This window comes from Cygnus atratus, chromosome 13 (assembly GCF_013377495.2).
Source record: "Cygnus atratus isolate AKBS03 ecotype Queensland, Australia chromosome 13, CAtr_DNAZoo_HiC_assembly, whole genome shotgun sequence".
NCBI lineage: Eukaryota > Metazoa > Chordata > Aves > Anseriformes > Anatidae > Cygnus > Cygnus atratus.
Window position 1 is genome coordinate 691,827 of NC_066374.1, and position 14,358 is coordinate 706,184.

A 14,358-nucleotide genomic window follows, 5' to 3' on the forward strand; every position below is an offset into this window, starting at 1 on the left:
TTTTTTTTTGTTGTTGTTGTTGTTTTGATATAATGAAACAGACCTTTAATATTCAAATAGGATTATAGAACTGCATATTAACAGGGCATTGTTTCCCCTCTACTATCTTTCTTCAATAGCAGGTAAAGATCTAGGAATCTCCTGACTGACAATTGGCAGTTTCTGCTCTGTAGGTGATGTGAGCCTGTTTTGTGTCACCATCCTGCAGAATAAACCAAGTCTCTTTGATGTCCAGAGCACGATGGTGCAGGAAGTAATGGTGTTGGGTCACTGATGTAGAGCACTGAGTCCATACATACTCATTCTGCCTCCTCGTTCGCGTTAAATGTCTTGAAAAGTGACTTGTTACCCCTAAGCTTTACGCTGGGTCAGGTGTCGTGGTGTATATCGATGTCATGCAAACCATCTACTAACTTTGTAAATTGTCATACTGTTGCCTCACTGCAGCAAGAATCAGTATGAAGGAAGTTACGTGATATATATCTGGTGCTCTGGTCATTGCAGTGGAACTGTATTTGTGTGTTCAAGCCCAGTTCAGGCCAAGTAGTCAGGGAGGTGTACAGATCTGTCTTAAATTAATATGAGACCTTGTAATTAATGAATACGTGCTTGTTATGAAGAGAAATGCTTGAACTGAAAAAATATAGGTAATAGTGCTGTATAAAAGCTCCATGTTGCTAGCTATTGGTAATAAAAAGGCAGAAGTAACAGAGTGACTGAAAAGAAACACACATGCAGGCCATGAAGATGGATCCATAAATTATCATTCACATTATCATAAAAAGTCATTTAAATTTCAGAATATTTTTAAAATCAGCACTCACCCTTTGATTGCTATATTTTTTTAATGTTCAGAATAAATAAAAGGAACTTAACTTACAGGCTGGGACATGAGACGTATTCCAGATGCAAGGGCAATTAAAATGCTGGATACCAAAGGGTGAGATGTTGATGAAGAGAGACTTTGAAAGGCTGATAGCATCTGTTAACGAAAAATCTCAGAGGCAAAAGATTTGTTTGCTCAGGTAGTTTGAGAAACAGAAAGTATAGATAAAGGTTAGGGACAGGAATAAATATGTTTCTAACATGATTGACTGAAGGTCAGATAGAAAGAACAATTTTACTATGTTTGAGGACAGTTCAACTAGCATAATTTTTTCCAAGACATTTATCTGAGGTGAACCTAGTTGTATTTTGTGATGAATGTGTATTTCAGTTCATAGTCTGATTACCATAATCTCCTGTGATTGTTTCTTCAAAGGAATAATATTTATCATTTCTTAGACTCAGCAGCTCTCAACATGTTTTTAAGAGAAAGCAGGCAGCAATGCTCTTGAACGTTCATGCTAAAAACCCTGTGTGTATCATGGCAAAGAATTAACTTGTGTTATCAATAATTTTAAATTTGCAGCATACATTGAAAATACATTTTTAGCTCTTTAGATTAATGCAGAGATAAGTGAAGCCAAGTTTTAGCTATTTTCGAAATCCTCTGCTGTTGATAAGAGGATAAGTTTCCCTATTCCAATGTATCAGAATAAATGCACTAATATTCTGTTTTGGCTAAAGAAGTTATTTAAGATTTAAAATTAATTCAATTTTATTTCCCTTTCTCAAATGATAATTTCACACAATATTTTCCTTTTAAGTTTATTTGTAGCTGTGTCAAAAATGTGCAACTTTACCCTGAATAATAAACAACTCTTTCCATCAGTATCCCAGTTCAGTAGGGGCTAGGTAGCTTTCCATTTATTCTAGCAAATAACATCAGATACAAAATGATTCTGATATAGCACAATGATGGTTTTACTATGTAATTTCACTGGCTACTGTGTTTGTAGGCAGTATAAGAATCTTTAAAAGTATATGTTCAACTATGTTATCGCTTGACATAAAAATAAATCCTAGATAAATGAATCAGGAGAACATGAATTTGAATTTTGGCCCTATTACTAATTCTCTGTGTGGTATAGGATGAATCATTTTTCATTCTTTGTGGAATTTATTATTTGTCTATTTCATATGGGAGTGTTGATAGTAGATCTGTTAATTTGCAGAGCTTAGGGATGTATTTAATATTAACATTATTAATATATTTTTAAGATTTTTTTTCTGAAAACTGAATGATATAAAAATATCTCCCATGATATGCACTGCTTTGTGTTAAGTATAGACTCTGTGGGAGATAGAAGTCCATGCCCTGTGCTTCTGAAGTAATGAAGCTAGGCTGAAATGTGTCAATGAGGCACTGATAGATCAGGAGTTCTGCAGGCTTATTGAAGAGAGGAAGGAAATCCACATAGCTGTATCAGTGCCAATGAGAAGGTCTGTATTAGCGTTGTGTACAGGAGCAGACCTTTTGTTTCCTAGGTAAAATCAGTGTTCATCACACCACTCCACTCAGATCAACCAGTCAAGCCTTGAGAAAGGTAGTTCAACAGCTTGGCTCATCACCAAGCAGCAGCCTGCTTTTATTGCAGCTTTTCATTTCCCGTTTTTCTCCAAGTGATAAAATAAGCCAAATATATCCCCTCAAAGTCACTATTGTCGCCAGAAACTGAGTTGGATTCACCATGTGTCTTGTAATATCTTCACATGCTCTGATTTTGGCTTTTTTAAGCTTTCCCTTTGAGAACTGGCTTCACATGGAATGTACTTAGGTTGTCTTGCAGACAAGTTAGGTTTTCTTTTCCAGCCTGATAATTGCTAACTGTGACTCCTAATTAGAGTCTTTTTGCTGAGATAAATATGTAAACACAATTAGGTATGTATTTTTAAAGTGCAGTAATTAGCCTCATCAGTTGAGTGCTAGTCGACAAGTTGGGATTTTTGTTCTCTTTTAGTTTCTCAATTACAGGTACAGGTTGTGAGTGATTCCTACAAAATGATGCCTTACACAGTTTCATGTCTGTATTATCTTCCGCTGATTTTCTGTGTTACAAACATAGAAAAATGGCACTGCTTTTGCATGGTCTCTCTCTCGCAACTAGAAAGAAAACCTAAGAGGTTGTCATCCAAATGTGCCTGGAGTTAAGGACAGACTAAGGCCAAAGCATCTCACTTAGGCCTGACTTTGGTCAACTTGATGACATCTGACATCAAGAGGATTACGGCTGAGGTTCTGTCCAGGGTGGCCAGATCTGGTTTCTTCAGTAACCAATGGATGGGAGTAATGACAGAACCCAACTTTAGTGGTCTGAAGGAAGTGGTTGGTAATATCTTGATTTCTCCATTTTTGCCCCAAAGATCTTCTATTCTGATTACATCATTCAAAGGCTTTTCAGCTGAGGGCTGTTCTGCAGGCCCCAGAGCACGGTGTGGACACATTCCAGCTCGCTCCCTTTAGAGGCAGTAAACGGGGCTCCAAAACAGTATGATCAGGGGTTAGAAGTGGTCACAGGTGAACAGAATGAGTGGAGCCACTACAGAAGGATGCATTTAGACAAGGCTATGATACATGTTGTTGGTTTCCTGACACCCAGCAGTAGGATGCAGGACGGTACAAAACAAATGGTTTATTCTGAATTTGCTGATGTCAGTTGGAGTGTGCCCTTGCTGGACAATTCAGAGCACTCAGGGAAATTGGTGTTGGGCAGGAATATCATTGGAGTTAAACTCCAAGTTTTGAATCCCACTGTATTTATGACAGTGTTGTGCTTGCTTCATAGTTTCAGGCTTTCAGGTCTGCTGGAGAGAGACCTGAAAGTCCTGGATTCAGTGTAGAACTTGGCAAATGAAATCACTGTACTTAAGCAGTTTAATTATTTGTATGAAGATTTCCTGAAATTTGGAAGTTAATTATTTTTAATGTTAATGTAGTTTTACCATTTCACCATTTGCATTTTGTAAAAAATGTTTTCCTTTTGGGAGGGCTTTCCTTCCCTACCCCTAGGCCCACACCTCCCAAATCTCATCATCCTCTGGTGACAGCATGCTCTCACTATTACCTCCGTCAGCCTTCTGATAGCATCAGCATCAAAAGTTCTTAATAATAAGTACACAAATGATACCCTACAGCCTGTGCCCACTAAACAACACATCGCTCTTCACCTTCTGTCACTTCCCAAAATACATTTTTTTCTTTGATCTTCTGTGCTAGTTCTTCTGTCTTCTCTGCACAATTGTTTACCTGTTATATTTTCCTCAAGCAGAACGTAGTCTTGTTTTAAAATGTCTCTATTTCATCTGTTTTCTGTTACCCATCTGCATCCAGGAGACTGTAATAGCTCAAGTATTATTCTTCATTTGGAAAAATTGAAATAAAGATTGACATAGCAAGGCTAAAACTAGAACACAGCTGTTTCGATAAACTTCGGATCATATTATTGTATTGAGGTATACCTATCTGTCATATGCTAGGAGACCTGCCAACATCGTGAAAGTCATATGTAAAAGTTCTCTTACAGAAGTGACAGCATTGCTTATGGCATCTTTACGTCTGACCTTGGTTATTGTGCTCTCTGGTTCCTTACTGCATTACTCTCATTTTACAACGGCACAGCTGCATTCAAAAACACTGAGTTGCACTGACCTAAAACTTGAGTAAAATGTGGGGTGAATTAGATGCAAGAGTGTTATAGAAGAACAGATCAAGGTAAAAAGCATTCAGAAAGAATTTTTTTTTCTTTTTATTTTAAAAAAAAAGTCTTTTTCTTGCATTCAGCAGGTCTGAATTCCTACATGTTTAGCTACATCCCATCCTGAACAAATGCAGACCATATGGTTCCTGTAAATTCTCCTTTAGAGCCAGGCAAGTTCACATTCACACAACCAAGCTGACATGTCTGTTTGTGTAGATTTCTGTGTTTATGGATGACAGTTTGCAGTAATATAATATGTGTACAGGATAGACTAGAGGTTTACCGAATAGAAAAAGCAGAAGAAAAAAACAATAATAGAGTGTGTTTGCGACTTGGTCTAGAAGGTTGTCTGATACCAGAACATCAGAGTGCAACACATCACGTGTTGGTTGCCAGATAGAGGTGATCAGATCAAAAACAGATGGAATGTGTTTATTCAGCTTTTAGTTAATGATTTGAACTTGCACCTGTTGGATGAGGGAGCACTCCAGTGTACTACTTACTTGCTACATCTCTTCCTGGTGACCAATTTTAGCAGCTTGTTCATTGCTTCTTCCACCACTGTAAAATCATTACATGGACACAAGTTAGCCAAAGGATATTTACCTAACTGACATGTTTGGATTTTGAATGATGGCGTGTGTTTTGGGCTGGGTACATGTTTTTTAGTCATACCTCATATGTTGAGCTGTTTGCTTTTAAATTAGTGCTAGGCCCAGTGCCAAACACACAGAATATGTAAGCGTATCTCCACTTTCAGACCTCTGGTACGCTTTAATGTAAGCTGGCATCACAGAATTTGTGTTTGCTTGGAGAAGCACTTGCCTTGATGGCCTCCTTCCTGGTGAGTTCATTGTGCCCTTGTCAAATGTGAGTCCACACCTAAATCCCTGAAGTTCACTCATAAACCAGAATCTTAGTTCTTTGGATCATGTCACAGATTGAAAACACAAGTATTCATATCAGCACTGATGTTCATTCAGCTGGCACAAACATGCTGCCTTCCAGGAAAAGATACCCCTTGAAGATCTTCAGCACTCAGCAAGGCAAAAGAAAGAGGGACTGCAAGCAAAGATTTTTTCATTTCTAATAGGAGTTTAAGGTCCAAGATCTTACCTGGAACATTCAGAAAAGGAGTTATTTACATCACTCCTAATTTTTTCTCAGTAAGTGCTTTGGTGTCACTTGTGAGAGCTCACGTGATGCTGCAGACATTCCAATGTGGTCATTTCCTCATGAAACATTAATGATTGCTGTTATTTAAATAAGTTCAATCGTGATATATGTAGAATTTCTTTTGGCTGAGCAAATTGCTCAGATGAATTTTGCTTATGTGGATGTGGGAAAAGTTTTATGAGCTTCACAGACAGATAAAAAGGAGTGAAATGTCCTCTTCGTCTGTTTTAGTGGGGTCAGTTGAGACATCCTTGTATCAGAGGAATGATTTGAAAGAGAAAGACACAGGCTTTTGTTCCCTGGCAGAAGTATGAAGATACTGGATGTATGAGTGTCTCAGTCCAGCTGCAGTGAGGACTGCCAAGAGTGTAATTCTGTCTGGGATGTTTAATGCACAGATACGGCATTGCAACAAATGATATTTTCCATGCTTTGTGGGAAATTCATATTGAATATTTTCCCTCTTTTGCAAGCCTCAGTCAGCAAAAATCAAAATACTTGTTCCAGTTCACTGAGTGGTGAGCTGGGCACTTGTTTTTGTTCTAGTTTTATTGCTATAGTTGCCTTCAGCCCATCATTTTGTGGACTGTTTAGATAAGGGCTAGCTTTTTTAAATCATCACTATTTTAAGAATAAGCCAGACAATGACACACTTGAATATTAAGACCAGGATTGCCTGTGCATTTAGTAGGTGCAGATAAGATTGGCTTGCGTGATTGCATTTGACAATCACAACCACTCCCCAGTACATGGCTAGAAGGAACCAGAATATAATGTGTTTCTTTTATCTGACCTGGCAAGCGTGGACATTGCCATCAAGTGACCAGACATAATTGTAAATCAGTAATGCCAACACATTAATAATGTAGTGCAGCAAAGGGATGTGGTGCCAACAGAAAAGGTAGCCTCAGAAATAGCTCTTCCAGAGAAATATGTCTTCCATCCTGTTTCTTTTTCACATCCAAGGTCAGAATGAGAAAAAAAGAGTTTGAAGGATCAGGCTGGAGTCTGAATGATTTTTTCCTCTTGTCTGTGTTTATATTAATGACTGTAGAATGAACAATCACTGAATTTTAGTAATGGTGTCGTGAGCCTGTTTAGATGCTGTCATTGCCTAGAAGGAAGTCAGTTTTTCTTGCCTTATCTGATACTTTCTGGCTTTAGCATTTGAAGTAGTATAAACCAGCAACAATATTAACAAAAACCTTTCCTGCACGGCTTCTTTGCAGAGCTGTTGTGGATTATCAGTCCTTTAGCCTTTCTGGATAGATCTGATGCAGACCATAGAAAAAACTACAAAACAGAGATAGTTGCAGTGGCTGGCTGGTTTCCTGTAGGGTGAATGAGATGAGAGGCACTCATGAGAGTTCAGCACCTCCAGGGTGCTCGGGGCAAGCATCCCTTGTGCAGCATTCACAGTGTGCTTACCGGAGGGCAGGAAATGGAAAAGCTCAGTGCACAGGTCTGGTCACAAAACAGGGAGTACAATTTCCCCTCTGTTTACCAAAGCAGTGCCCCAGAACAGGCACAGCTCACATTGTTGTGTTAAGGAGCAAAAGAAATTCACATCTGAAGATAAAATGGTCCTTCTATTTATACAATCATGCAGCTTATGTAACAGCGTTCTTAATGGTAAAGTACAGCTGAAGCCTGGAACGTGTTGTTTACAGAAATACCACGTGACAGGTAGCAATGTAAAATGTAGTAAATGGTGCTGAAGGCAATCGGCATGGAGAGAGATCAGAGCCTGGGAACTGGGAACATGCGCTTCTGAAGAAACAACTCGGTTGCCTCTCTGAAAGCAGGAAGGGTGGATGGTGTTTTTGAAAAGAAAGGAATGGGCTTTGGGCAGGATCAGAGGACTGGCCTTCCTAGAGGAAGATGTCCGATGAAAAGCTAGTTGACACAGTGCGGATGGTGACCACAGGGGAGATTTCAAGAACTGACAAGGATAAAGGGGACTGTGGCTATAAAGATTTCATGTGACAAGGAGAACAGGAGGTAGAGAAGGCAGAAATGATGAAGCTCCAGAACTGGTTTTGCACTAAGACTTGTATGGTTGTATTTTCATGCAGAGAAATGCTCCTGAGTAACCTTGCTCTTTCTTGAAATGCTCACCACTGACTAATACACGTGTGCAAAACCACCCCACCCCACAATTGAATGCAATTCAATTGTGCACACAATGCAATTGTGCCCACAATGCAGTTGAACAAAATTAGGAAAATTGCCCACTTTTCTTCAGAGATATTCAAGGCTTGACAAAATGAGCTCTGACTCAAAAATGTTAAGTGAACCCAGGGTACATGGCAGTCAGTCAATGGCACCTGCACTCCAGCATGTTCATTTTCATTTTATTTCCTTTAGACAATTCATAATTTTATTTGTTACTAGTGAAAAACAGAGCTATTGATTTTCTTTGTCATGTTTTTATAGTCCGTTGAACCATTTTATTCAATTCTGAGTGAAAAAAAATAGACTTACCATGATAAATACTTACACATCATATGAATGATGAAACAAAGTTGTAAATATACATTGCTTACTGGAATCACTTCTTTTTTAAAACATATCTTTATACCCAAAGTATTTGTAAATCCCCATTAGTAGTATTTATGCTCCCACATCAAAACTCCTCATTTGTAGCCAACCAAATATCTTAGGCTTAGATCTTCCTCCTACATGTAATGGAATCATAATGCTGTCACAGACATCACAGCCATTTTTGTAGAATATGATGTTAAGGAAGACTGAGTTCATTGTACTATACATATGTAAATGCCTCCCTTTTAGTAGTCTCAGGGGAAAGAAGATGCCAGAAAGAATTCCCAACCAGTGTACGTATTAATTGCCACCACCTTTCATGGGATAATAAAACACATTAATATGAGGAAACACATTAAGAATCGAGGAGGCTGCGTTGGGAAAGTGAGGACATTTGAGTGAGACTTAAGGAAGTCATATGGTAAATTATAATAATCTAACTGCAGTCTAGAAAATCACCCTCTTTACCTGTTTGTATCCATAATGATGTGACTCCTGGCTTCAGACAGTCACGACAAATTTAGTGCAGGCTGCGGAAGATCAGACTTCAGCACAAGTTGTTTGTTATCACTGTAGCCTTACAATGACGGCTGAATTCAGGATAGCTATTGGTACAATTAAAAACAGAGAATATTTTGTTTTTGTGGAGCTCAAAGTCTTTTCAGTTTTGGGAGCACAGGGAACTATTTATCACAGAGCACAGTGAATTGATCTGTTGAGCATGTATGTTTGTGAACGTGTTTGTAGGTGTAAAGGCATTCTTAGCTTCTCAAGCCTGGCTGGAGAAATCCACAGTATGACTAAATGATTGGACTGAAAGTTCTGCATATAAATTATCTGAACAGAAACATAGCTCACGTGGATGCTTCTGTACAAATAAACCACACTGGAAACCACTTTATGGGTTTGGGGTAGATGGACTCTGTCGTTGACTGGCATCCACCCAGATTTGAAACAATTAGAATGATGCAAAAAATTGAATTTCCCTGAATCAAAACAGGTAATTCACCATATTCTCAACTACGTCATATGATAAGGGGATGCAAATCAATGGTTCTTACATAGCATGACTTGAAGGTTACCGTTCCCAGTTCCACCATCTTTCACTTGGGGATTTTACTTGAATTCTGTCTGCAGCCCAGGCACAGCTGTTCACAAGAAATGAAATGCTGTTGCTGGTATAATTCCTCACAGTGCAGGCTTTGGTGAGTCTATGCTGCTTCTCTCCTCTGTTTCAGGTGCTAAATGAGTTGGTGTTACCTCAATGTAAGCATTGAAAGTGTAGTTAATGCTGATACACTGTACATTTTTTGAAATCAAAGTGAACGTCAGTAAAATATTCTCCCGTGGTTCAGGGCTCCAATAACCAGTACAATGACTTAATTGGCATTCTTGTGCAGTGCTTGGATCTTTGCCAGTTAATGACCCATCGCTGCAGTCTGCACAGGCAAATTACCCCTTCTGTCTGGTTCTTGAAATGGATGGACTTTTGCCCAAGTAATGGCTGCAGGCTCCTATTCTCAGCTGGCATGGACCCCAGCACGACCATAAATATCCCTGAGAGGGTCATAATATGATATATTGGACAGATTCTGATACGCCTCACAGTAATATACTGACAAACAATTCTGCTGAAGTCAGTGACTTTGGCAGTGGCATAGCAGAAATAGCAAACACTGTTGCTTTCTCAAGTAATGAAGCAATTGCAGGCTATTAGTGAGTCTGTGTCCCTTTAGACGGCATAATTTTTTTGTGAACCCTTTGTCAAACATCCAAAGTAGTTTTTATATTTGTTCTGTTTTTAAATGGCTGCACTGTCTCTTCCCCTACAGGATTTTCCATTCTCCAGGCAATTATGGAAGCAGCAGTTCAGAACAACTGGCAAGTGACAGCCAGATCTGTAGGAAGCATAAAGGATGTTCAAGAATTCAGAAGAATTATAGAGGAGATGGACAGGCGACAAGAAAAAAGATACTTAATTGACTGTGAAGTAGACAGAATAAACACCATTTTGGAACAGGTATGTTTTTAAGTTTTTCACGCATTGTGGTCTCTATATAACAGACTTCCTTTGCGTTTCCAGAAGCATCTATTTCTAGAAATTAATTGAATGTTCATTGAGATTTGAGTTCCACTGATTGGCCAGTTACCTAGTAAAATTAAAATTCTTCACCGATGCTCGTAGTTGGTGGCAGCACTTACATGTAACCTACAAGGAAATGTCTCTGTGATATTTTTTGCGAAATGTTAATAATGAATTATTTTTAAGTAGGTTAAGATCCTAAAACCTCAGCTGCCAGGGCAACATTACTGGTAGCAGGGATTGCAAGACAGGTGTGGTTTGTTAAGTGGAACGTGAGAGAGGAAATAAAAAGCCAGTGAAGTAGCTTGAATCATGCTGAAGAATTCTCAAATGGAAATATTGCTAATGAAAAATTCAGCTGGCAGCCCAAACTGTTTATTGGCACTCTGGGGAACATTAATCCCTTCCGTCTCCACAGGTATTACTGTTGACAGGCTTAAATTCAAACACCTTTACTGGGGAGGACTGAGTTTGGGGTGACTGGTTTGCTATTGCACAGCCTTCTAAGTGTTTGCTTTGCCCCAGGGGAATGGCCATACCCCGACCATGGCAGGGTGCCCCCAACATGCCTGCATCCCCGTCTGTAGTGTGCAACGTGCTAGAAGAGATCGTATCATAACAGAGACACAGACACATCCTAGGGAGCAGAAACAGGACAGGTCCCTGCTGCCTGACTTGAAGCAAAGGTGGGGTTGGTACAGGACCAAGTTCATGCAGATTGTTTATTCATTAGCATGCTGGGATTTGCTTATATTAAGACTGAAAGGCTCTCTGATTATTGCCACTTCATAAATTTAGCTGTGGGTTTAAGGTATAGAGTAGATCAAAAGTAGCATTTAAATTTCATAAAGCTTTAGCATGTCTTTTAGAAATGTTGTATGGTAAACTAGTAGCAAACTGACCTCACTGCCATAAACAAACCCTAGAAAATGGAAAAGATGTATTTATTCACTGAGTTTCTTCCCAAGGTATTCAGTTCCAATTAAGCCTTAAGGTGTATCACTGATGGGCATCTTTTGAAATTAGTTTTCATGAAATCTTTGTCCTAAATTGTCTCAAATATTTCTGAAAGATCTTAAAATTTTCTTGCGGTTGGATTTTATGACTCAACCAGTTTTAGCCAAGCAGTTAAATATAATCAGTCCATTGCTTTTCAACCAAATCCATAAGACATTTTCACACACAAATTCTATGTCATGTATGTTGCCCTACAGATGTAATAGGATTATTTCTACTTAATTTAATTGAAGGTACCTCATGAACACAATTGTTTGAATTTGCAGTGTCAAAAATGGATTTACAACTTTTTGTTTAGGAAACAAAACTAGGTAGTAAAGCACATCAAACATAGCTTCTGAGATAAATACTCTAGTAGTAATCCTGTCTTGTTAGCAGTCATACAAGAGGATTCCAGTTATGCAGCACTTTCATTGGAGTATTTTCCCATTTATTTCACTGGGACCATTCACTTCAAAGAATTGTCCAAGCAGATCCCAAGCTGATGCTTCTTATGCTAAAAATACCTTCTGGCAACAGTTTCCAGAGCTATTTTTGTTAATCTGAGACCCTAGAGCAGTGACATGAGTTTCTGCAGGGAAAGTCAGTACTAGTGGACCCTAGGCTGAGAGCTGAACAATTACTGGTTTTAGGCTTTTCCTTCTCCATCCCCTCTGCTTGCCTTGTTATCTTCTCATAAGGTAGCTAAAAGAATTCACAAACACGTGCAGTACTGAAATCCAGCCAGCCAGTTTGCTCAAGGGAGTGGTAAGTTGTCTTCTTTATAGCCAACTGTGTTTGCTGATAGCATACCATCGAGGGGAAAGATAACACTGGATTTACGTATTTCAAATCTCGTGCTTCATTGCAGTTTAGAAAGTCAAATCAGTGCTTTGTGTGGAGTCTAGAAAGTCTGCTCAGCTAAGAGGCAGTACCATCTGTGCACGTTAACAGCATGCTGACTGCACAGCTGCAGGTAGCCTTAAAGCTTTCTCCCAGTGAGGGCAAGGGGAAGCCAGGCCTCCCTGCCTGTGATGGCAAAGCACGGGAGGACAAACTCTTCCCACTGAGCTGGCATAGGTTTAGCCATTTCATTCCATCAGGGACAACAGCAGCACTTGTCAGAGGCCCTGGACTTGAGAAGTGTAAATAGGACTTACTTAAGAGCAAAAGTCACAGCAGAAATAAACAGTCTGGAAAGCACTAAACAGTCTGTGCACGTGCTGAGCTCGCTATCAGACTTTTGGGCTCCTGGCCAGGCCATTTGGCAAGCTTGTCAGTTCTCTGCTCCAGAAACTACATATCATGGCTTTGTGTTAGTGCTCAGATTAAATAAGAATGACCTCTTCTTCTGTGTTAGGCTGGTCAGTTTGTACAGTTCTCTTCCTTTGATGCTTTCTTCAACCAGCTCAAACTAGGGTGCACTTCTCTTCCAAAGGTGTAAGTTTATCTAAAGCCAATTACCTATCTGAGGATTTTCTTCTGGGACTTCAGGTCCTGCTTGGAATACTTTGTACCTTCCTCCAGTGACGTGCAGATACGTGAGACAATGACCTTCAATCTTCCATATACCTTTAGCATCTGGCACATCTGTATATCCTTATGTTTCTAAAAGCTGATACCTATCATACGAGGTGTTTCTCTTCTCGGGGCTGGCTGGTACCCAGGAAAGGATGTCTCTCTCCTATCTCTCCCTGGTATGTAAATGTAAGGGAGGAGAAAGAGGACACCTCAGCTCCTGCTCTTCCTGGGTAACCTTTTTTTGTGCCAGGTTTCCCTCTACAGCACATCTGGTTTCGCTCCACATCCAGAGAACCTTGTGCGTGACCCCATATTGTGTCCTAAAGGTGGATGCCCAGCCCAAATCACCTCTGGCCCTGTCTCCTCAGCTGCAGAGTAAGAGGAAGCAGAGATTAATAGTCATCCTCTTGGTTACAATCTGTTTCTTTATTTTCCCTATAGTTCTATAACCATGTGGATCCATATCCCTCCTTGCACAACAAAACTATATCCAATTTAATCATCTAGTGGCCTCTCAAGCATACAGATAGCAACACTTATGTCATGCAAAATTCATAAGCTCCCCACACTTCTTGTCCCTTGATGCTAAAATATTCCAGTATTCCTTCACAGATAGATATAAAATTTTGTTCTCATAAACAGAAGAACATTTTCTTCTGAGAACTAACAGTAAGCTTTAGCCTGTTCAACCATGTATTTAGAGACATGTTTTTGAGTTAAGAAATAGGTTTTTCTTATTCCCAAGATAACAAGCTGTATTTCAGACTAGAGTGGCTTTCTATCCATTTAGAAGTAAAACTCCTGAGGGAAAATAAGGAGGAAGAAACTCCATTCAGGATCAAAATGGTGAAACTTTACAAAAGACCTGATTATTCCAGAGACTGCATGCTTTTATCAAAAGGACGCTATCTCTAAACATAGTCATATAGGTTAGACTCCAAGGCAATCTCTTCTGAGTGGAGGCATCTCACAAAGCAGAAGTAATATAGTAGAGAATGCAGTCCCCAAAATTTTACAATGACAGGCAAACCGCTGAAGGAGACTTGAAGTAAAGCATCCATAGGATTAAGAAGGGTAATCTGATTGACTGAACTCTGTCCAGTGCAAGCACTGACTATGGCTTGACCTTTGAGTCTGAAATTTCGAGATTAAGAAGATGCTCTGCAGGTTTTCAGTGCAGCCACTGCTGCATCCCTCTGCAGTGTGGTTCAGATCTCAGAAGAGTGGGCTCATTGCACAAGAGCTTTCCCATTTGGGGTGTAAATACAAAACAGCTGCGTTTCGTTGCACCAATAGACATAAAAAACAGCAACAATAACTGCCTATAAGTGGGATACTTGAAGGAGAGAATATCCAATATGTACAATGTTGTGTAACGTCACTCAGAAAGTGGTACAGTTCATTTTTATGTTTCCAGTGAACTAGAAACTTAAAATTTAGGCCATTTCTTCATTAGGT

The 14,358-nt window shown here is 39.4% G+C and overlaps 1 protein-coding gene across 3 annotated transcripts in view; it reads left to right on the forward strand.

The window, feature by feature from the left end:
* Window positions 1-14,358, forward strand: part of GRIA3 (glutamate ionotropic receptor AMPA type subunit 3) — a 154,704-nt gene that overhangs the window by 67,320 nt on the left and 73,026 nt on the right. For all 3 annotated transcript variants that reach the window (XM_035541848.2, XM_050713416.1, XM_035541849.2), the window contains one exon: window positions 10,133-10,320. In XM_035541848.2, coding sequence (XP_035397741.2) covers window positions 10,133-10,320 — 188 coding nt within the window. The remainder of the gene's footprint in view (window positions 1-10,132; window positions 10,321-14,358) is intronic.